At 37.0% G+C, this 23360-nt stretch overlaps 1 protein-coding gene across 2 annotated transcripts in view; it reads left to right on the plus strand.

The window, feature by feature from the left end:
• Positions 1-23360, plus strand: part of Plc21C (Phospholipase C at 21C) — a 49721-nt gene that overhangs the window by 18001 nt on the left and 8360 nt on the right. The window contains exons 3-16 of one of the 2 annotated variants that reach the window (XM_066396123.1): positions 1680-1951; positions 2002-2187; positions 2243-2477; positions 2647-2786; positions 6449-6711; positions 6770-7255; positions 8769-9238; positions 9290-9482; positions 9537-9742; positions 9793-10060; positions 10114-10270; positions 10383-10659; positions 11027-11281; positions 11335-11386. In XM_066396123.1, coding sequence (XP_066252220.1) covers positions 1680-1951; positions 2002-2187; positions 2243-2477; positions 2647-2786; positions 6449-6711; positions 6770-7255; positions 8769-9238; positions 9290-9482; positions 9537-9742; positions 9793-10060; positions 10114-10270; positions 10383-10659; positions 11027-11281; positions 11335-11386 — 3460 coding nt within the window. The remainder of the gene's footprint in view (positions 1-1679; positions 1952-2001; positions 2188-2242; positions 2478-2646; positions 2787-6448; positions 6712-6769; positions 7256-8768; positions 9239-9289; positions 9483-9536; positions 9743-9792; positions 10061-10113; positions 10271-10382; positions 10660-11026; positions 11282-11334; positions 11387-23360) is intronic. The other variant, XM_066396124.1, reaches the window with a different exon arrangement.

Genomic DNA, 23360 nt, shown 5'->3' on the forward strand with positions numbered 1-23360 from the left:
GGACTGACGTTTTTGATAAAAAACCAAAGAGGAAAATAGTGAAAAAGATCTTTAAAGAGGATACTCTTGAAAAGCTGTTAGGAGGCAATGTCAAAAAACCTACAGCTGAGACTGAGTATATCTTCAAACCACATCTTAAAGCTTCACCTTCGGAAGACTCCTTGAAGCTCAACCCACATCCACAACAGCGTCTCGAGAACCCCAAATTGAACATTATAGAGATCTTTCCTGAGGGAATCCGAACTGAATTCCTCTCCGAGAATCGGGACTATCAAACTCCAGCTGCGGAGTATGTGGAGCCCTTCAAATTCCATATTTCCGAGAACAGGTCAGATATTGCCATTAACCGACTGTATGGTTGTCAATTGAAGCTTCAAAAATCAAAATCAAACTCCCATATAGAAAATGAAATTAGCGTCAAAAGATCAAGAGAAAATAGGAACAAATCTGTCGCAATTGAATTAGCCCAGAACTGCTCTTTTGGGGAAATCGACTGTAACCAGTCCATTAATTTCTTGAACCAAGGCATGAAGAGAGATGATTCTTCAGGGCATTTTAGTCAGATCCTCTTTGATGCTTCACACCAAAATTTGGAAACAAATATTTCCTTATGGGAGATGCCAGCTCTATCTCAGAACTTTAATACCAACTATCTTCCGCTAGACCATCTGCGGGTTGGAGCGAGCGGGAGTAGCATCACTGAAGAAGAGTACCGAGTTTGGTTGGAGAAGAGGAGTAATTCGGCGAGGTATTCTCTTATAGATGGAAATCGCAAGAATGAAAAGTACGAGACTGTGTGGGGCCGCTTTATGGAAAAAGAACCGAAGTTTGTTTTGTCGCCTTCATCATTATCAGACTGTGCCTTTAACTATTTCTTAAGATTTGGGGAATTGTTTCTCTACGAACACTTGGTCATATCTCGAGCCATCAACTTCTTTTTAACGTTCAACACCAAAAAGACCAGAGTTTTCAATATGTGGAACAGGTGTGTGCAAATCTCCTGCTTCTTCGTCTTGTTCTGCACCATATGGTACTTTTTTACTTATTACGTGCATGCAGAACCTCCAGTTAAAAAGACTGCTAGATTTTGGGAATAAGGACGTTATTACAAAAATTAAAGTGAAGTTTTGTGGTTTTATTGCTCTTTCTAGAAAGGAAAAATTCCTTTTAAAATGCGCTGTTATGCTAATTGATGATGGGCAGGAGTTTTATAATGTATATTTTTTAAAAATCTCCAACCATATTCAGTTGTTAGCTTAGCCCCCGATACCTATGGAATACAGTTTACACAACAAGAAACGCGGGCCATCGGTCGTCGACCGATTGGGTTCTAATTTCATTTTCACAAATTCATTTTTCCCTGAAAATTAATACACTTTCTGCCAAGAAAATTCTCGAACACGAACCTCGTAATATTTCCCCGCTTTATCTGCATCTGCCTTTAATGTATGCACCCAGGCATGTTGCAAAACAAACGATTTGTTATCGATATAAATAATTTTTTGGTATCGATGGAAAGTTTCCCCTGCCAAGCGAATCCCCCGCATCCATGAAACATGAGTCGCTTTACAGCAAAAGGAAATGGATATGGGCCGGTCTTGGCTAAATAGCAATGCCGCGTCTCTGAAGAATTTTTATTAAGGAAAAGCTCACAAAAAACGTCATTTTTGTTGTTTCAGGACGGTAAGCTCCGGCACATAGTTACCATGGGCTCTCAGGACACTCTAGAAGAGAAGACGGTGACGGTGGTGATAGCCCACGATTTCGTCAACATCACCTTCATCAATTTTTGTTGTACGAAGAAGGAGATTGCGCAGATGTGGACCGAGGCCCTGATGTTCCTGGCGTACAATTTGAACCAGGTCAATGGGGCCGCGCAGATGCATCTTCAGAAGGCTTACACGAAACTCACCCTTCAGACTGACAAAAGTGGCAAAATACCCGTGAAAAAGTTGGTGATATGATTTTTTTTAAGGATAGCTCGAAAGCTTTTCGTTTCAGTATAATACGAATGTGCGCACAAAGTCGAGACGACAAGAAAAGACTGGAAACCGTGCTAAACGGATTAGGCCTCCCTCATGGAAAAAACGACACCATAAATCCCTCTAAATTTACCTTTGACGATTTTTTCCGACTTTACGTGCAACTCACCCAAAGGTCTGAAGTGGAGGCGGTATTTAACGAGTAGTAAGTGATGGAATTTCACATAGAAACCGGAATATTGAGTGCAATTCTCTTCAAGTGTTGGCACGAAAAAATACATGACAGCCGAACAATTCGTCGACTTCCTCAACAAAACACAGAGAGATCCAAGACTTAATGAAATCCTTTATCCCTATGCTGACACGTCCAGGGCCAGGGATGTGATAGAGCAATACGAACCTAATAAATACATGTCCAAAAAAGGACAGCTCAGTTTTACTGGGTTCCTTAGATATTTACTCTCGGATGATAACAACATTATATCCTCCAGAGAGGTAAGTTAATCACAGATTTCTCTTTGAGCTAATCACGTCAATTTGCCAGTACCTCAAACAGGCATGACGTGATAACGTTAATTTTGCATGTTCAGGATTTATAGTCTTTCCGCTATAGCTTGCATGCCCTTAAAGGTCATTTGAACCTTTAACCTTTAAATTTTTTTAGTTTGATCTCAATCACGACATGGATCAACCACTGACTCACTATTTTATCAATTCGTCGCACAACACGTACTTAACTGGCCATCAGTTAACTGGAAGGAGTAGCGCTGAGATGTACAGACAGTGTCTCTTGGCAGGCTGCAGGTGAGTTTCTGCCTTTTGACTAATTGAACGTCCGAACCCAACTGCTTAAACTCCATAAGCAATAGACATACAGGGTCCGTCATATATGTATATGGAATAACGGCATTAATTTTTTCAATAATTTTTCTATCAAAAATCAAGTAAAAATTACAAGGCTAAGTTGTTGCCACTTTTTGATGACCTTGAACTATTTTTTCTTGCCCTATAACATTTCAACGGAGTCCAATTTTAGTTCTTCAAATGTCACCCTCTATTTCCGAATTGCTTTATGGAATCAACACTTATTTGCGCATATAGGCATATCAAATTCTATTGGGGTTAAATAAGAAAAATTTCGAGAAAAAAATTATTTTCCTTATTTTATTCAAAAAAATTCAATTTGATCAGGTAAGCAAAATAATAAAAACATCCTCCGTATTTTTGAAAAGTCAAGTAAATAACATTCCGGAAATTTCAATTTTTAATTAAAAAAAAAGCAGTATCAGTTTTTGGATTGGTGAAATAGAGTAACCAGCCTGGTCACCTGATTTGAGTCAGTGCGACTTTTTCCTTTGGGGCCATTTAAAACATCAAGTTTATAAGGGTCGACCAAATAACGTAAGTGACTTGAGGGGTTGTATCGTCGATGCAATGCAATCAATCAGGCAAAACACCTACGTTCAGGTGAGAAGGTCATTCATGCAAAGAATAGCGCCGTGTTTGAATAACGACAGAAGACATTTTGAGCAAATGCTTTGAACATGGAAAAACAATTAATTTATGCAAGCAGTAAATTGTTATTTTCCTTTTCTGATCGAGTTTAATGTTTTTGAATAAAGTAAGAAAAATAATTTTTTATCGAAATGTTTCTTATCTAACTTCAAAAACATTTAATATGTTTGTGTGCGTAAATAAATGCAAATTCCATAAAACAATTAGGAAATACAAGGTGACATTTGAAAAACTAAAGTTGGACTTCGTTGGAATGTTATGGGGTAGGAAAAAAAGTTTAACGTCATCAAAAAGTAACAACAAATTAGCCATTTAATTTTAACTTGAAACATTTGTTGGCAGAAAAATGATTTAGAAAGTTTCTATTAGTCCATATATGTATATGACGGACCCTGTATTACTATTAGGGCTCTTTATTTATAGATTATAAGCAAATCGATGGAATAGTTTACCGGGGATCTTCAATTGTCCCTAAAAATTTCTAAACTGCATCAGTTCGATGAATTGCGTCCGCTTAATTAAGTAAAATATGCATTTGGGTTTTGCCATAACCCACAGCAGTTCCTTGAGGGATGCCCCTAAAGGGAAAGCGCGATTGCCATGAGTTATGCACTGCTCAATGCCCTTCGTATAGATGGGTCGCTTGCATTGTTGGTTGCCGCCCCATAATTGTTTTCTTTCGTGGCTCTACACTGACAAAGAGAGACTGCCGCGATATTAACAGGTAAAAAAAAGAAAGAATATATGGACGCTTTCGTAATCGCATCGCCAAATGGCGAAGGACTTGCCGCTTAATGCAAGTTATTTTCGCTAAATAAAGCATCCGCTGAAATAAATATTGAAATGGGTACCTACAAATAGACACTGCGATCTGATTATAGCCGTATTTTGTTTGATTTTCCACCGCGCTTCCATTTTAGTTAATCAATCATCGATCGCTTTGTGAAACCGCCAGTCGATACTCGTCAGTCATCAAAATGAGCTGATACAAAACTTCCAAAATTTTCATGTGTTGCTTTGCGAAAGTACATTTCAGTCACATAAATATCCTATTCCCAGGGCGTATTTTAGTACTTTAATTTAAACTGCACGGTAGATGAAATTCATAAAATGCCGTCTCGTTATTCGAGCATCAGAGGCATCTTTGAAATCAGCAACCCGTTAAAAACGATGCCGCTTTGATGCCTTTACTACCGTGACCGAATTGTACACGAAATATCAAAAGAAATCGGAACGGGACGCACTCAAATTAGATTTTACTGCTGGCAAAAGCGAATATCTGTCATCTGAACTAATTTTTTCCTTTTGTTTGAAAACCTGCTAAATATAGCCGGCACTCGTGGGAGCAATTACAAAACGTTAATCGATGCGTAAAAAACCCTTGCGATTTCTCTCGAAATGTTTTCCATTAAAAAATCATTATACAGCCATTATATATCTATTAGCTTGTTGATATATGTCAATCAAGCTGAATCCCAGATATAAAAACCAAACAGCCTAATGGTGCCGCATAAGCCCTAACACGGTAATTACTACTTTTCCGTTATTATCTGGATAAACATTTCATTACTGTGTTTACCACGTAATTGTCAATAAAAGACCTTCCTTGGCAAGACTATCAGAACTGATTCATTCATTTTTAATACCAAATCCCCTGCAAGTTCGAGAGAACGTGCATTTGCCGCTCCTAATTCGGTCTCGAAACTTTCTGGTTCATAATTTTCTTTTAAATCAGGACACCAATTTCATTAACCCTGCTACTTAGAGCACGCGTGTTTTAACAGAGAATACGCAAAATTAACTCGTCAAACACGTGAATAATTAGAGGCTAATTTTGCCAGAGACTCGTGTTCGAATTGGTTAAACTTCGTTCCCTGTAAGCACGGAATTTCCAACGTATCAGTTAAGGTAATTGACGGCTAGTTGCGGTTTATTAGGGTCTAGTTAGGTGGACTCGAAAATTGAGTTTGAGTTTCTACTTTGGTTTCCTCTGCTGGCCAAACAAATACGTGAGAAATAATTGGCAGGTAATAATTAATGTGGAAATAACATCTGGATAGGCAACCAATTATTAGAGCTCTTGTCAATTCTTGACATTTCGGTGAAGGAAAATATTTTGGTTAAAAAATAAAAAATCTGGGAAGGACAATGACCAGCTCTGTATCTTTGGATTTCACGTTAACAAGCCACCTAAAAGCATTGCTGCAGTTATGAAATTTACTTAAAATCATGAATTTAAAGTAGATTTATTTATTCAACCCACTAGACTGCAAAATGCGTTTATAATCAAACCATTATTGAAGGCGAAAAACTATGTAAACATTTTAAACCTTTTAATTTAATTTAGTTGTGAATCGTTTCATTTATGCCCAACCGTATTTGTGGCGCAAATTACGCTAGATTATTATTAGAAAAGTACCGCAAAAAGTAAATTGCTTTCGGAGGCATTAAATCCTCTAGTTTCAACTGATATATAAATAATTAACGTTGACAGTGGAACAAGTAACTGCATTTAACTTTTGGCTGGTTCTTGATATATTAAATTATCCGGCTGTAAGCCAGGCAAAGCCATATCCCATTGCCTTGCAGAGTTGCAAGGATCCAGTTTCCATTTTTCAGTGACAATGGCGGCAGTGATAAAAAGTAAATAAATTGAAATTCATTTGGGAAGAATAATGCTCACACCTTTATCTTCTCTGCCAGCTAGAAATAGCACGAAAGCAATAATAGTAAATCGTATTTATGTTCTGTTGAGTTCTCATTTATTGTTACTGTCCCTTATGCTGCGATTAAGTGACGAGGCATTAAATTATCTACCATGGCTAACTTTGGGTAATTAATGGCTTTATTTGCTTTCTAGCAGCTCATGCCGGTAATTTACTACTCCGTTACAGTGTGGATTTTACGGAAAAGTCCACGTTATTTATTACTCTTTTTTTGTAACTTTTCAGGTGCGTTGAACTTGATTTTTGGAACGGTAGAACGGAGGAACCGGTCATTGTCCATGGATACACTTTCGTGCCAGAAATATCTGCCAAAGAAGTGCTGGAAGCAATCGCGGAGACCGCTTTTAAAACCTCAGATTTCCCAGTGGTGCTCTCCTTCGAGAACCATTGCAACCCTAGACAGCAGGCCAAAATTGCCAATTATTGCAGGGAAATTTTCGGAGAAATGTTGCTGGAAACTCCTTTGGACAGCCATCCTTTGAGGGACGGTGCGTACTCGTTTTCCATTTTGGAAATAGTTTATACATGAAAAATGCTCTATCACAGATCAAGCTCTGCCGCCCCCTGGGCTGTTGAGGCGTAAGATTATAATTAAAAACAAGAAAAAGCACCACCGACATCATCGGCAAGAAGTAGGGGCTGCAGCGATGGCCTCCACTGACGCCCAGAACTCCACAGATAACACCGGGGAAACGAATGAACATAATGAAGCTCCACAAGGGGAGGAGGGCTGTGTGCAAGAAAACGGAGAAGAAGGGGTGGAGAAGAAACAAACAGAGAACGGAGTCGCCGGGCATCATGCCCCTCCTTTGCAGACTAGACAAGGTTCTAACGAGTCCACTAGCACGGAAGGGTCCAGCACTGATGCAGATGACGAACCCGAAGCCCTGGAGGGTGAAACAGCGCATAGTAAAAGCACTGATCGTGACGACAGCAAAGCGCAGGCTTCTGAGTCTGAAGCAGGAGCAGAAATATCTGCCCTAGTCAACTATGTGCAGCCAATTCATTTTGTTAGCTTTGATGATGCCAAAGGTATATGGCACGATACACAGGATGTTCCAAAAAGGTTTTCTCAAACTTAAAAAAGTTGCAGAGCACATTGCAGTAAATCATTTTTGCACAGAAACCCTTAATCAAAAATGTGCCATTTTGGCTCCAGAGTAATTTTTGCTCAAAAGACTTCGATATTCAACTTAAGTAAATAGAATAAAAACAGAGGAAATAAACACTTTTTTACCTCCTGATACAAATTTATCAATTGCATTCCTAAACTCGATGTTGAAAGTTCATTTTAATCGTAATTGCAGCAAATTAAGTGCTTCACATTCATTTCTTTCACGACACATTTTTGCCTTTAAACTGTGAAAATGGTTCAATTTATGTTTGAAAAGTGTACAGGTATGCATTGGATTTATGACGAAGCAAGATACAATGCTAAAGAAATTGAGTGCTTTTATGGTGAGCGTTTTCCGAAAACGAGAAACAGGTGGTTTTAAACCAGTTGGAGGAACTGGATATTCACGAACTGTACAAATAGTCGCTTTTGAAGAAGAGGTTTTGCATCGAATTGATGGATAACCTACCACCAGCGCGCTTGCAATAGCGAATCAAATGAATGCTGCCTACCAAACAGTGCGGTGGGTAGTTCACGAGCAGTTTTTTCACTCTTATCACCTACAAAAAGTGCAAACACTAGATCCCTAAGATTACCAGCTGCGGGTACTTTTTGCTAATGGTTTTTGTAACATATCGTAAACCAACTGGATTTTAGTTCGATAATTCTATTCACCAACGAAGCGTATTTTCCCAAGTATGGATGCTTCAATAGTTACATATGGAACGATCACAATCCTCACACCGCATGGATCAAAATTCATCACGACCAATTTACCATAAACATGTGGGCCGATATTATTGGCGAGTTTTTAATTGGCCTATTTCTGCATTCACCTCGGCTAACAGATAACATCTACCTAAAAGTTCCTGCAATGCGTACTTCCTGAGCTATTAAACAACACACACGTTCCTATGGGTATACGGGGTAGAATGTGATTCCAACATAACGGTGCAACTGCACATTTTATTCGTACTATGCGTGATCATCTAAACCAACATTTTTATCGGCGATGTATCGGAAGAGCGGATCTATGAGGGGGCCAATGCGAAGTCCTGATTTAAGCCCGTGTGATTTTTTCTTCTGGGATTACATCAAGTTGTTGGTGTATAAAACCCCTGTAGCCATCTAAGGGGAACTGTTGGAAAGGTTGATAACCGTCTCTCTTCGCTTACAACGGGTGCGCGATTCGATGATTCAAAGAAAAAATGTATGTAACCATATTGGGGATCGTCATTTTCAACGAGTTCTCATTATGTTTTTCAACAAAAATGATTCTAGAGTCAAAACGGATGATTTTTGGCTACGGGTTTCTGTGCAAAAATTATTCACTGCAATATACTCTATAACCTCCTTAAGTTTGGCACAACCTTTTTGGAACATCCTGTATATTATGTTAAGATGATGTTTCATAATGAGTTTATTTGGCAGAACGAAAGAGATATTACGAAATGTCTTCCTTTGACGAACGTCAAGCCACAGCACTTCTAAAGGAATATCCCAGCGAGTTTGTTGAGTACAACAAAAACCAACTTAGTCGAGTATATCCTGCGGGTACCAGGTTTGATTCGTCGAATTTCATGCCTCAAGTGTTCTGGAATGCAGGGTGCCAATTGGTGGCCCTCAACTTCCAAACTCTGGACTTAGCCATGCAACTCAATCTGGGAATATTCGAATACAACATGCGTTGCGGATATTTGCTGAAGCCCGATTTTATGAGGAGGAAGGACAGGAAATTCTACCCATTCGCCGATTCAACCGTTGATGGAATTGTTGCTGGATCGTTGAGGATCCAAGTGATTTCCGGCCAGTTTTTAACTGAAAAAAAAGTGGGCACTTATGTAGAGGTTGAGATGTATGGACTGCCCGTGGATACCATTAGGAGGAGATTCAAAACTAAGGTAAGATTCAGTTATTTGGTCTCTTTGAGGAAAATGTTAAGGATTTTATAGGTGGTTCCCAATAATGCAATAAACCCCGTATACAACGAGGAACCGTTTGTTATAAAACGAGTGGTGCTTCCTGGATTAGCCTCAATCCGAATAGTCGCTTATGAAGAGGGAGGGAGATTCATCGGCCATCGCATTCTACCCCTCACTTCCTTATCACCCGGCTATAGGCACATCAATCTCAGAACCGAATTAGGTACTTATTTGCTTTTCTTTATGGTATTAAGCATAATTTTGATTTTCTTTAAAGGTCAACCGCTTCCTCTTGCCACAATATTCATACACGTGGTGGTCAAGGATTACGTGCCAGATGGCCTTTCCGAGTTTGCGGACGCCCTAGCCAACCCCATAAAATACCAATCTGACCTGGAAAAGCGCACTCAACAGTTGGCGGTTTTGACGGAGGGTTTGGAGCTTACTGAGCAGGAAGAACTGAAAAAGAGCAGTCTTGGGAGGGTAAATTTGGGAACTCGGAAGTAGCCCGTAGACTTAATTAACATTTTTAGAGCGTAAAAGAGCAAATTAACGGCAGCCCAGGACAGCGCCCCTCGATACCCACTGGAGGGTCTTCATCAGTCGACTTGGTGACTGATGAGGGCACAACAGCCCCTACGGCACCTTTAACTGCATCTGTGGCCTCCATAGAATTGAACACACCTTTGGATGGTAATTCTGTGACAAAACAATCCCCCATCGAGGTTAATTTCGAGGAACGAATCGAGGAAGTTCCTGTTGATTCTTTGGAGAAGATTTTGGAGAATAAATCGATTAAAGGTAAGATGGGCGATTAAGGAAATTGTTCTGTTATTTCTGAAGTTTGATTTTAGAAAAGAAAATTGAACTGGAGAAGAAATTGGATGCTTTAAGGAAGAAGTGTGAGAAGAAAAAGCAAACGCTCCACTCGCAGAAAAGCAGCGATTGTTCTGAGAAGAAATCCAAGTTGATTAATATAAAACTCGTCAAAAGATTGTCCAGCAAAAACATGTAAGTTCTCCTCATCAGCACGTGTTTCAGTACTAACACTCCCATACAGAGTCCTTAACTTAACCTGGATATACACAAACAATTACTATAATTTTATATACCTCACCTTCAGCCTGTTTACCAGTGTGAGTGGAGTTTTCTCTACGGAATCCCCAAGTGTGGAGCCGCTGACTTCAGTAGCGGACGAACCTGAAGGCGCAACGGCCACCTGTCCAGAAACCTCTTCAGAAATGGGGCTACCCCGCAGCCAGTCTGAACGTCTGCTATCGATCAACAAAGATTTCATGACGCAAGAAAAAGAGTTGCGTGAACGCTATTTTGAGTTGATTTACACCACAGCGGAACGGGTGATGGCGCAGAGACAGGCCAATCAACAAACACTATTAAAGGTTAGAATTTAAAATTTCAAAGAAATGTTAGGGAATTAGAAAGCAATATGGCAACATAGCGATAAAATTACCAATTGTTTACGGTGACGTCACCGTGGGTTTTCATACAAGTTTTGTGGGGCCGATCATCTTGCTTCCAAACAAATGCAGAACGCCGCGTTGCCATGATTCGTTCTGTCGGTTTGCATAAGGAAGAATTATTGATAAAATTAAGTTATTTCTATTTTCAAAATATTTCATACGTTCTATGTGAGGCCCAACATTGAGGCTTCTCCGAAGGGATCGCATAATAGCGTTGTCGTGTCCCTATCGTAGAACTTTCAATCAACAGGTCAGAGCAGACAAAAACACAAAAGAACAATTGCAGGAACGTTTCGACAAAGAAGTTAACGCCCTCGTGAGAAAAATCCAGGCCGATCATAAATTGGAAGTGAAAATGCTTTCCAAAAAACATCGTAATAGAGAACAACTGACTCGTGTGAAAAGAGAGGCAATGACTGCTCTCCTAGATAGAGGGCAATCGGTCAAAGACAAACTGGATGGGGTTTACAAGAAGAGGCAAGAAGAGATGGTGAAGCAGCACGAAGCTGTGCAGCTGCAGCTGCGGGAGTTCCGGGAAAAGGTTCGATATTGACTAATGGCTAAGTCAAGAATTTGCATTTTTTTTATCTCTAGGAGAGATTGGCGCTGCGTAAAGAGTTCGAAGCCAGATTGGCCTTAGTGGACGGTGAGTCAAGTGGCGTAGTGATTTAAGAGCCTGGGGCTTTGAATCATAGGAGAGGAATCGTTTTTACCCAGTCCAAAGCGAGAGTTTTGGATCCGAGGTGCCACCACTCATTCCAGGTTTTGTTGATATTGAATCCATAGTCGATCGTTTCATTTTCTGATATTTTCGAGGGGAATGATGGGCGTGGTAAAAAGTCAGAAGACAAACGCGACAATCAACTCTATAGAATGTGGAACACACTGAGCTTTTTATTTTGAGCCATGCTTGGTGGTTTGCTTCAAATAGTTGGTCCTAAACCCTTCTCAAGGGCTTTCGATCTTGTAAATCACCTTGTTCGGTTCCTTATCACCATTAGCTAAACAGAAATCTTAAGCCGGAAAGTTCGAGAATCCGCCTCTTTATTATTTGTCCCATTAGGGCTTCCACGATGGTTGTAGCTTTATACAGGGATTTCCCTAGTATTTTGCTTTAGTTCAGCGGATTTTCGGCTTGCTCTAGCAGTTAAAATACGTACCTACCTAATAAAACAGTAGAGACAGTTGATGTATTTTGGTCGTTTCATTGTGATAGTAGAAATTAGGGGAAAGAGACAATTAAGTGATATTTTCGCTTGACGATTCCGTTAAGCGCTTCCTGCTCTCTTTATTTAGGGCGGGTGCTTTACGTTTCGCAGGATGCAGAAGTTCCTGTCGTTCACGGACAACTTTTTGTTAAAGGATGAAAAATGTTCGGAGAAAGCGGGCTTAATGTCTGATTGGCAGTGTTTCATTATTTGCACACTTTCTTACGTTAGCGACAAGTCTAAAGTAGGAACAAAGCTTAGGGCAGGAACGAACGACTAATAGTAACCAAAAGAATACAATATTAACCTTAGGAGATTTTAGCAAATTACTCATCTAGTCACATTGTAAAGAAACGTAGCTGTTACGAGATGTATTTTAAGGTTTACGTGCAGTTGTTGAAGGTAGATCGGGTATGGCGGACACGTAGTGAATTTTGATAGAGGTAAAATTATATTCCATCAAAATACAGATTGGAAAGCTTAACTGGAACGTAATTCTATAACTTAATAATAGAAGGTTTGTCGTAAAATTCCTGAAACAATTTTTTATTTATCTAAAAAGGGTGCAACGACCCCCAGCTTTTTTTAAATTTATGTAGGTTGATTATCTTTTTATTTTGAAGCTTTTTCAATTGCGAATAAAATTGGGCCATGTTAAAGCTGTCAATGAAACGCAAGGTTCCAGTAAAAATGCTGTGACTTCCACAATTTTAAAGGTAAAAAATGAATTGAAAAACAAAATGCTTGCTAAAAAGGGCATTTTCCAACAACGTTTAAAGGTTTTTAACACAAGTGCTGTATTCATGCACAGAGTGCAGATCTTACGCTTTGATTTAATTACAATAAAACTTTGAATGAATTATCAGTTCTCTGACTTATTTGCGATTGAAAACCGTTTAATTCTACGCCTAGGTGTCTTACTTATGGATTTTGCATTTTAGGCATTATCGGATATATTTAAAGGAAGAAGGGAAATAACAGGGAATGTCACATTGTCATTGTTTTTCGAAAAATTGAAATTTAACTTCTGCAACTAAATATCTTCAAACCATAGCAATCCATGAATTAAATATATTTCAATTTAGAAAAACAGAAATATGTATATTCAATTAAGTTCATAAACACATTTCTGATAATTTCCTACTAAACGCATAAAAACTGAGAGGGATACTGAGAAAAACTAAAAAAGGAAATAAACAAATTAAATCTCGACGGTGGGTCACGTGCAAAAATGTTAAATATGCATATTTACTGAACGCTTCTAGTTTTTACCTACCACTCTGCTGCAAATAGTATAGTTCCCTTTCATACCCTTTAAAGGATACCATCATCTCAATTTCGAGAAAAACATGACATTCTTTATTTTTTCCCTTCACCCTTCATTTGAGGAAGGAATCCCAAAAACTTTGATACCGTTGAAAACCTTATTGAAAGTGTTTTCCAACGATATGTCGCAACCATGCGTGTGCTATTTAAAAAAAAACTTGAGGTGGCTGAGGTGCATTTGGTAGAGGATAATATGTTTATTATACCTTCAATCACCTTCTCCCATCATATTATCGTACACGTATTTTTGAATTTTTTCATTGCCGGCGTAATTTTCAAGATATTGGCATTTATACTTTTAAAAAATCTACCTTGTACATCTACACACAACTGCAATGTCTAAGGATATTTTAAATATACGTCTGTAATTTTTCTTAAACCCTGAATTTAAATTGTTTCAACACGATTATATAAAATTAACTTATAGAAGAATACAAAACCAAACCGTTTGAACAAAATTTAATATTTGCCACAAAAAAATCTAAACCTTTGAAATTTAGTAAAAATATACCAAAACAAAAAAATCTTACATTGGAAATTTAACAATAAAAAAATATGTTTAGGATTTAATAAAGTGTATGTCCCTCTCGATTATTTAAAACCGCCCAACACCACCTGGGCATGCTCAGAATTAAGTTATCGATGTCCTATTGGAGTATTTCATTCCATGCCTCTTGAAACCTTAAAAAAGTAATCTTCTGTTGTCTCTTGGCCTACTCATACGAAGAATTCTTCGTTGAAGAATATCCCAGATGTGTTCGATAGGGTTAAGATCTGGGGACTGGGGTGGCCATGGTAAAACATCGACATTGTTGTTCTCCAAACAGTTCATTGCAACTCTTGATGTGTATGGTCTGGCATTGTCATGCAAGTAAAGAAAATTGGAACCAACAGTTGCTGCATATGGAACAACAACTGGTTCCAGTATCTGGTCAATATAAGCTCTACCACTCAAAAAGTTTTCCAAAAAAATTAGATCGGTTCTTCCTCCGATACTGATTCCTCCCCAGACCATAATTGTTCCCCCTGGGAAAGAGTGCACTTCTTGAACATTGCCAAGACGATTTAAATTGCCAAACTTCCTTCATATACGAACCCTTTTGGATTTTCAGAATGAATCCCAAACCGGGATTCATCAGTGAAAAACACAGTTACCCAATTTTTTTCTCGCCATAAGGAATGTTCCTTTGCTCATAAAAGTCGCATTTCTCGATTACCCCACGATAATGGTTGAACCCTCAAAGGACGACGGCTGTGAAGGTTGTTCTCATGTAATCGACGACGAACAGTATCGGCCGAAACATCAATGTTATGTTCTTCATGGAGCATAATTCGCAATTCTGGTGCTGTCACAGTAGGGCGTCTTCGAGCATTAAGTTGCAGAAAACGGTTTTGTATGGAGGTTGTAATACGAATGCGATTCCTATGCCTCTCCGCCATATCTTCTCCATATTATGCATAAAGTTGTGATATCACACTTTGAGGAATACCCATTTCGAAAGCAATCTGAGTTTGCCTCATACCTCCGTCTAAAAAACCCACTGACCTTACCATCTCTTCTCTCGTCAAATGCCTTCGCTGCATGATAAATCAACACTAAACTGTCCTAAACGCACACAATTCAAAATCATCTTTTGATTTCTTTGCTGGAAAATTTAAAAAAACATATCTTACGGTCCGATTTTACTTTATTGCTTAAGAGTAAACATTAAGAAAAAAAGCCGAAGGTTGTTTATAAACAGCGTAAAATGGTACTGAAGGAATGATATTATAAACATCGCCAATAAATGACTCGGGCAAACATATAAAAATAATTTAGGCTAAAAATAGTAATATCTTTAGACATTACGATTGTGTGTAATTTAAATTATTATCTATGGTCTTTTGCCATTTATCGGATAGGTGCGCAAGTCCAAAGGAGTCAAATCTGGAGATTACGCCGCACACTGGAAAAGTTCCCAACCTAAGGAGAATATGAGTTCCTGGACCGGTTTTGTTGTATGCGAACGGGCATTGTCAAACAATAACGCCACTTTCTGACTTCTGTGGCTCCAGAGCTTCCGTGCAACAATTTGATCCTTTGGATCTGATAACATTCAGCTATAACAGTTCGACCAGATTCCCGAAGATCTTAATGACTCTCTTCTAATTCCACCAAACAAATAGTAAAACTTTCTTGGCATGAATATTCAGTTTCGCAACCGATGTGGGTGGCTGGTCTGAATCAACTCATGTTTTTTTACACTTAGAATTCTCATATAGAAAATTATTTCTTTTATAATGAGAAATCACATTCACGCGCGTTCGATTTTTGTTGTCTTTGGTTAACTCATGAGAAACCCATTTCTTTTTCTTTTGTATTTTTCGCATATGTAATCGAATTGAAATTGCTTGTTGAGTCACTCCTAACTGTTCTATAAGCTTTTTTTTCAGTTTGACATGGATTTTCGTTCAATAGTTTCAAATTCTCCGTCTTGAAAACTTGTTTTCTACACTTAGACGAGGATCATCTTGAAGGCAAAAACACCTCTCACGAAAACACCTCCTAACAGTTGAACCACCAACAGAATTATGTCCCCAAGATGAATTAATCATTTCTGTAGTTTCTGCAGGATTTTTGTCCAGTTTAAAACAGAACATTCTTAAATTTTGCCTGGAAACATACATCTCTTAATCACGTTTAATACATTGAATGACAGCTCGTGGGCAACTGGCACTTTTATCATATAAAGAGCAATAACTAAACTGCGCATGCTCAATGCACTTGACTAATTCGATGCGCCTACGTATGTTTTTAATGTTCAGTGCGCAGTTTCTTTTTATACCCCTTTTAATTTGTTTTAACAATTTTACATGAGAAAAGCAAGAGCGTGGTATTGCTAACGACCGACATCTGGTATTCGGAGAGTTAAAGTAGTTTCAATAAGCATTTCCTTATTTATTTTTTTCCAAAGTATTACTTATAAAAAGGAACAAAAAACACGCAATTGTATTTGCAATAGAAAAAGCTTTAAAATAAAAAATTTATCAACCCCCTTATTTAATAAAAGTTGAGGGTTGCTGCAACCCGCCAGATGACAAAAAAAATATTACAGGAATTTTGCGACAAACCTTCATTTATGAACCTTTTTTCACTCGAGGTCTTTTTTTCCTGGACAGACTAGCAACTTGATACGTTTCGCAGCATTTTCGGTGAATTTCTTACTTTTTAGTTAAAATGATAACACAAACAAATTAATTTATAAAATTTTTTATAAATAATTTTTGTTATAAAATTTTATAAAAAATTTAAATTTTATAGTATGTTGTTTGTTGTTTTTTGCCCGGGTTTATTTTTTTAGAGCAGACTTTGTAATTCTTCCTAACTTCTGTTAGAATAGTATGCAGCTTTCTATTCAGGTGAATGTCTTCAGAATCGGAGATTCAAGTTGAAACTTGATCACGTGTCTGGCGAAAATTTCCAGTCAGTTGGTTAACTTTCTTTTTTTTTTTTTTAATTTTTTAATTAATTTTCATATAGCGCAAGTGATTAAGCGGCTGTTCTCTTCTCTGCTGTTAGGTGGTTTTATAAAAAATATACAAGTTTACTAAACAAATTTCTGAACCCCAAAGAGAAGTGTATGCTACCATTTCTAGAATTTTCTTAAAAAATAGGTTGCTGAGGCATACTTATCTGCTCGATCAAGACCGCCCATATTTTTCATACACTCTATCGGCAAAAAGTGGAGAAACAATTTAAAAGTTTCAATAATTTTGCAAAAAATGATTTGGACTTAATAATTTGATAATAATTAATAATTTAATATTAATAATTGATTTCAACTTCTAAACAATATTCTTGTATATAAATATTTATTTTTGAATTTTTTTGCCAAGAGAGAAATAATTGATAAATTTGGTGCCACAGAAAGTCGAGAAACATTTATTAATAATCTTTATATTTACGATGACTAGTACCTAGTTGCGTTTCTTTTATTTTTGATGAGGTCAATGCATTTAGATCTCATTGATTTGATCGGGTTGTCAATGTATTCGAGAGCTACAGAAACCTAGCCTTCTTTTGATGCAGAGAACAATTCGTCTGGACTTTTAAATTTTCCTGGACGTTGTTGGCGTGACTATCTATCTAACTGATCCCATAGGTTCCCGATGGGATTCAAATCGGGAGTCTGCGCTGGCCATTTCAAAATATAAATCCCATTTTCTGTAATCCAACTTTAACGACCCCAGCATTATGCTTGATGTTGTATGTGTGATCATGTTGAAATGTGCAAAGGCATATTTTCCTTCATAAATGGATACATTTGATTGTGCAATATATTCAGATACTGAAATCGATACACCTTTCCTTATGTTCTAATCAGGGGGCCAACACTACACTTACGAATACCCGAAGAACATTCCCACACCATAACATTTCCTCTGCCGTGTTTTATTGTTGGTAATTTGTATTTAGAGTCTAACCTACACTGTTTTGGCTGTCTCACCTACTTCACTCCATCTAATCCGTACAAGTTGAATTTATTTTCGTCTGAGGACAACACAGTCCTCCATTTAGAAATACGCCGGTCAAGATGGTCTTTTGCAAATTTAAGTCTGACAGCTCGGTTTTTGGAGGAAACAAAAGGAAGTTTCGTTGCACGCCTTCCATAGAGACCCATACTGCTCAAGCGATAGCGAATACTACGAACTGAGAGCGATATTTTTGGAAATTCTTTCTTTACTGCCGTGGAAGATGAAAATTGATTTGCTACAATGAATATTTTCATTAGTCTGTCTTTAGTGAGGGTTGTTTTTTAGGCTTTCCAGTTTTCTTAGGGCTTTTCCCTGTTCCACAGGTTTAAAAAATAAAATAATTTTACTGATCACATATGGGTTGAGATTAAACTGTTTAGCAATTGAAGTCTGCTTTTCATCATTATTGAATTTTTCTATAATTTTTAATTTAAATATTCTATGGCAAAATCCAAACGAGGATGACGATTTTTTTTAAATAAAAGGCTTTTTCGTAGGTTTTCTGGCATGTGGTTTCCCTTTAATTGAGAGTTTGGAATAGATTTCACAAAAATTGAAACACAAGAATTTTTAATTAATTTATCTGTAGCAGCTGTCGATTTTCTGGCTCTTCCTGGTTTGGGTTTACTTGCGATTATTTCCCTTTCTTCATGCAATTTTATTTGTTTGCAAACAATACTTTTGCATACATTTAACAGCCTTGCAATATCGATTTGCTTGACTCCTTCGCGATATTTTTTAATAGTAAGATCCTTGATCTAAATTAGCAAATTAACACCTTGTGACATTTTGAAGACAAACCACGAAAATACTGCTAAAATATCAGCTTTCTTAGAGAAGCAATACGTTTATAGTAAGTTTATAGAAGTAAAACGTTTTATAGTAGAAACACCAAAAGGTTTCTCTATTTATGTCCCCATAAAAATAAACATTTTTTTAATTAGCATCCCTTTACAAAAATATTCAAATTTTGTTTTTTTTTAATTAATTATAATATTAACGATATCTAAACATACTCGTATACTCGAAGTACCGATAATGAATATATTTGTGGAGTGGTTTTTAAAATTCAAAAGTTTCTCTGCTTTTGGCCGGCACTGTAGCTAGTATTTGAGTCTGCTATCGCGTAAACTCTAATATTTCATTTAGCTGCTTTTTTCGAGTTGTAAGTTATAAAGAAAATCCCAGCTTTGAATTTGATAGTGAACTCGTCCACATAAATGTCTTCTCCCGATGTAAAACACTTTAAAAATTTAGAATTTATGAGTAAAAAAGCAGAGAGAGTTTTGCAATCAATAGCGTTATCGTTAGCGTTGTGTGGACGTAGTTAGGTCGCACAATATCTTTCTATCAATGTATCGGTGGCGCGCGTTGGCTGTTATCAATAATGCCCGCTGCACACGAGCAACTTGAGTTACTGGTGACTATACTGGGTGTCCCAACTAAAATTTGCACTTCAGGAAATCTCCGCTTTCATCCAAATGCGGGAAAACGCTAAAATATGTCAGTTTTAACTTGAAAGGGGGCGAAATTTTATTCTGATTTGGAAGTAATTTCTGCATCCCTCTAGCGTCCCTTCAAAAACTTTAAACGGCAAGATGGCCGAGTAACACATCAATTTAAAGCCGCTTCCATTCTCTATGCAAACATGTTTTTTGTGTGATTGATATAGTTTTATTTTTAATAATGGAAAACGTTTATTATATAAACAATTAAGTGTACTTAGTGGACCTTTGTTGTATCCAAAACGTTCTTATGGATTTAGCGGAAATTATGATCACTTTTATGTCTATTTCAAAGCTTACTTTGGAGTTCACGTACTTTCTATATTAAAGAAATTACGTTTACGTACTTAATTGAATATGCAGAATGTTCCGTGAAGTACTATGTGCTATAGCTTTAGAGTGTGTTGCCAAAGCAATTTCAAGTCAAAAAATCTAGTGAACACGTATCTTAAACTGAATGGTAACTGAGCTACAAGAATTTTAAATTTTGAGATTTATGATTTTTTATTGCTTGCTCTAAGAGTTATCTACGCTTTTAAATCTAACTAACTCACTGATACTCCTACTTAACAAGCAAGTAAAATCTAATTATCAAAAAATATTGTCCTTTTAATGCAGTAATTGCTCCATCCAATGCCTGCAAACAACTTTGAGCTCTACTCAAAATGGAAGATATGGCCCTTCCAATGATTTTTGAATCAATACGGATATTTTCAGCTTTATCCATAATCTTAGCTATAAATTGTTATTTATTTTCAGGAGTCTCGACATAAATCAGACTTTTCAGTTTTCCCCAAAGAGAATAGTCAAGGGGATAGAGGTCGGGTGACCGTACTGGCCAAGGAACTTCAGCAAATTTTCCAACCCAGCGGTTAGGATAATTCACATTAAGGAAATTTATAATTTGTTTACAAGAGTGAAGCGGTGCGCTATCCTTTTGTATCCATATTTCTCGCCGCATATCGAGAGGAACTTCTTCTAGTAATCTTGGAAGTTCATTTTCTAAAAAATCTAAATAATGGGCAGCCAAACATTCTTCAATTATAAAAAGACTGTAGGATATTGGCTATAGAAATAACACGATTATATGAAATTTTATATGATCTAATTATCTGCTTAAGACCACTCAGAAAGCAAGCCCAATACACTGCTGTACCATTTTCTATCATCTCTATATGTAAACCATACGACCCCACTAAGGGGACATTAAACCCGTCAACATCACCTTAAATCTCATAGATAGTGTCTATCCTCCACTTTAAACCTAAATATAATAAATCTAAAGCTTTATCTTAGTTATAATATTGATTAAGTTTTTGTCGACTTTAATAGCTTAAGTGTCCATAACTCAACAAAGACCAATCCAGTGGTCATTAATCAGACTACATCATACATTTATTGAAAATCTGTCTTGAAAATTAGTTTATCGAATTTTTCGGAAATTCTCAAATGCCCAATAATGTGAATTCCGAGTGTTATGATGCCATTTCGGGTAAAAGTGGCATGATCCTAAACAATATGTTGTGATAAAGCCTTTGATTTCTTAATAACCATTAACTAAATTCAAGTCTTGATGAGCAATCATGGAGCTTAAAAGCTTGCACAGGTACGATATGGTACAGATATAAATTGAAACTGTGTAAGGTTCTCTATATTCTCATTCGAATTACATTGAGTCTATTTGAAATTCTCCTGACACTAGTAGGAGGTTAAATATCAATCCTATCAAGAATGTCTTCTTCTTGATTAAGTTCTAAACGCATAGGGCGTAGAGTAGCAGCTCCAAAAAACTTGTCCGAGTTTTTGCGACAACGTTGAACCCTGCTAAATACATTTCTACTAATATTCGAAGATTAGGAAATAGCTACCGATATTTATTCACTGCCATTCGCCCGCCCCCATTGCATAATTGATTAACAAAATGGATATTGACGTATTCTTCGTTTAAATAAATGAACATGATAAAAATGATTAGTTAATTGATTAGTTTTAAAAACAGTGCAAATGAAATTAAGTGACACTGCATTAGTTAAAATGACACTTACTGACATGACAACTGACATATTTCACTCAACTGACAAATTCTACATCACAGCTAACTTGATTATTATTTAGGAATTTATTAATGTTTAGTTAGATTTAAAAGCGTAGATCACTGTTAGAGCAAACAATAAATAATCGTAAATCTCAAAATTTGAAATTCTTGTAGCTCTGTTACGATTGAGTTTAGGACATGTAGCGCCTAGTGCTAATTAATCCTTTACTACGATGTGTTCAGGTAATTGGGGATTTGAATTAAATAATACGCACACTTCTCGACAATTTCCTACTCACTGCCAAATCGTGGAATCCTTTTTCCGAATTTCTGAATCATGTATTCCACGGCACATAGCAAGCAAGCTGTTTAATCGCACTTTTTAAGAGCATACATTACAGGACACATGTTCACAAGATTTTTTTGACTTGAAAAAGTTGCTTCAGCAACACACCTTAAAGCTATGGCATATATGTCACAGGACACCTTGTATATATTCCAAAATTGACCAAAATGGAGTTAGTGGGTTTTGATTGTACGCCCACGATATACAGGGTGTCTATTAAACATACGGCCAAAATTCAGGGTATATTCGCTGTGCTATTCTAAGAATATTTTGTCCTTTTGTGATTTTTGAAAAGCTTCTTTGTTTTGAAGATATAGGGCGAGAAAAATTTTCGATTAACATCATCAATTTGTTACTAAATATTACATGTAAAGCTTCTTAATTTACAAGAACTATTGGAAATGACTACCTCGACTGAAGTAGTCATTGTGAGGTCTACCTCGATCAATCCATTTATGGAGAACTTCGCTTCATTGATACAAAGAATTGTCGCCGAGATAGACCTCACTTATGGTCTGCTGAATCCCCGGATTTAAACCCTCTAGATTGTGTGCTATGACGGTATCTAAAGTTATTAGTTTATAATACTCCAGCAAAAGATGGGGGAGATTTGAAAACTTGGATCATTGTTGAAAGTAATTCAATAAGAAGCGACCATGGTGTTTTTGAAAGAGTGTGACGGTCAGTTAGGAGAAGATCGGATTATTGCATCCTAGCTGGAGGTAATCATTTTCAACAGTTTTTATACACCTAGTATAAATATGGACGCAATTAAAAAGTTGCTGGTAACTTTCGCGTACGCATACAAGCAACTGAATAATTTTACCTCTTCGAACAAAAATGATCGTAGTGGTCAGTTCGCCACGGATTTTGTCGAGATAGCATGTGTTTGTGCTCTTATCGCACGAAAATAGAAACTAAAAGGAAAGCGAATTTGGATTCATCCGATTTTAAGCCGGATACTTTTCAAAGGACAATGTCATCAGTTGTTTGAGGGATTGAGAGAGTACTCGATAAATTTTTAAAATTATTTCCGAATGAGCATTCGAAGTTTTGACAATTTATTGAACGTTCTGGGACGTCGAATATCATACCAACGTGCGTCTGGCTGTGTCACCACAAAAAAGATTGAAAAAATGATGACATACATAGCCGTACTATAAGAGTACAAGGATAGTCTCAGAAGTACTCGACCCAACACTTAAAGAAAAAAAGATTGGAAAATATTTTATTATCTCTCAATCTAGTGTTTTTTGAGATTGACACATTTCTCTCAGCAATGTTCCATGGCTTCTATACCCCGTTTGTAGTAAGAGGCTTCGAGTGTTTCAAAATAAGCATTAATCTTGGACTTCACATTTTCATTGTTGGCAATTTTTTTTCCACTAAACCATTTTTTGAAGTTTGGGAATACAAAATAATCTGAGGGGGCTAAATCTGGTGAATAGAGAGGGTGAGGAAAAAATTCGAATCCAAGTGGACTGATTTTGGCCATAGCGACGACAAAAGTGTGAGCTTATGCGTTGTTTTGATAAAACAAGTCTTTCTTTTTCGCCAAATGCGGTGAATTTTTCCTAATTTCTCTTGTAATAAATTTTTATAATATTCTTCTTTTATTGTTTTTTCTTTAAGAATACAGTCGATAAAAATTATCCCACATACAACCCAAAAAACTGATGCCATCA

This window comes from Euwallacea similis, chromosome 13 (assembly GCF_039881205.1).
Source record: "Euwallacea similis isolate ESF13 chromosome 13, ESF131.1, whole genome shotgun sequence".
NCBI classification, from domain to species: Eukaryota; Metazoa; Arthropoda; class Insecta; order Coleoptera; family Curculionidae; genus Euwallacea; species Euwallacea similis.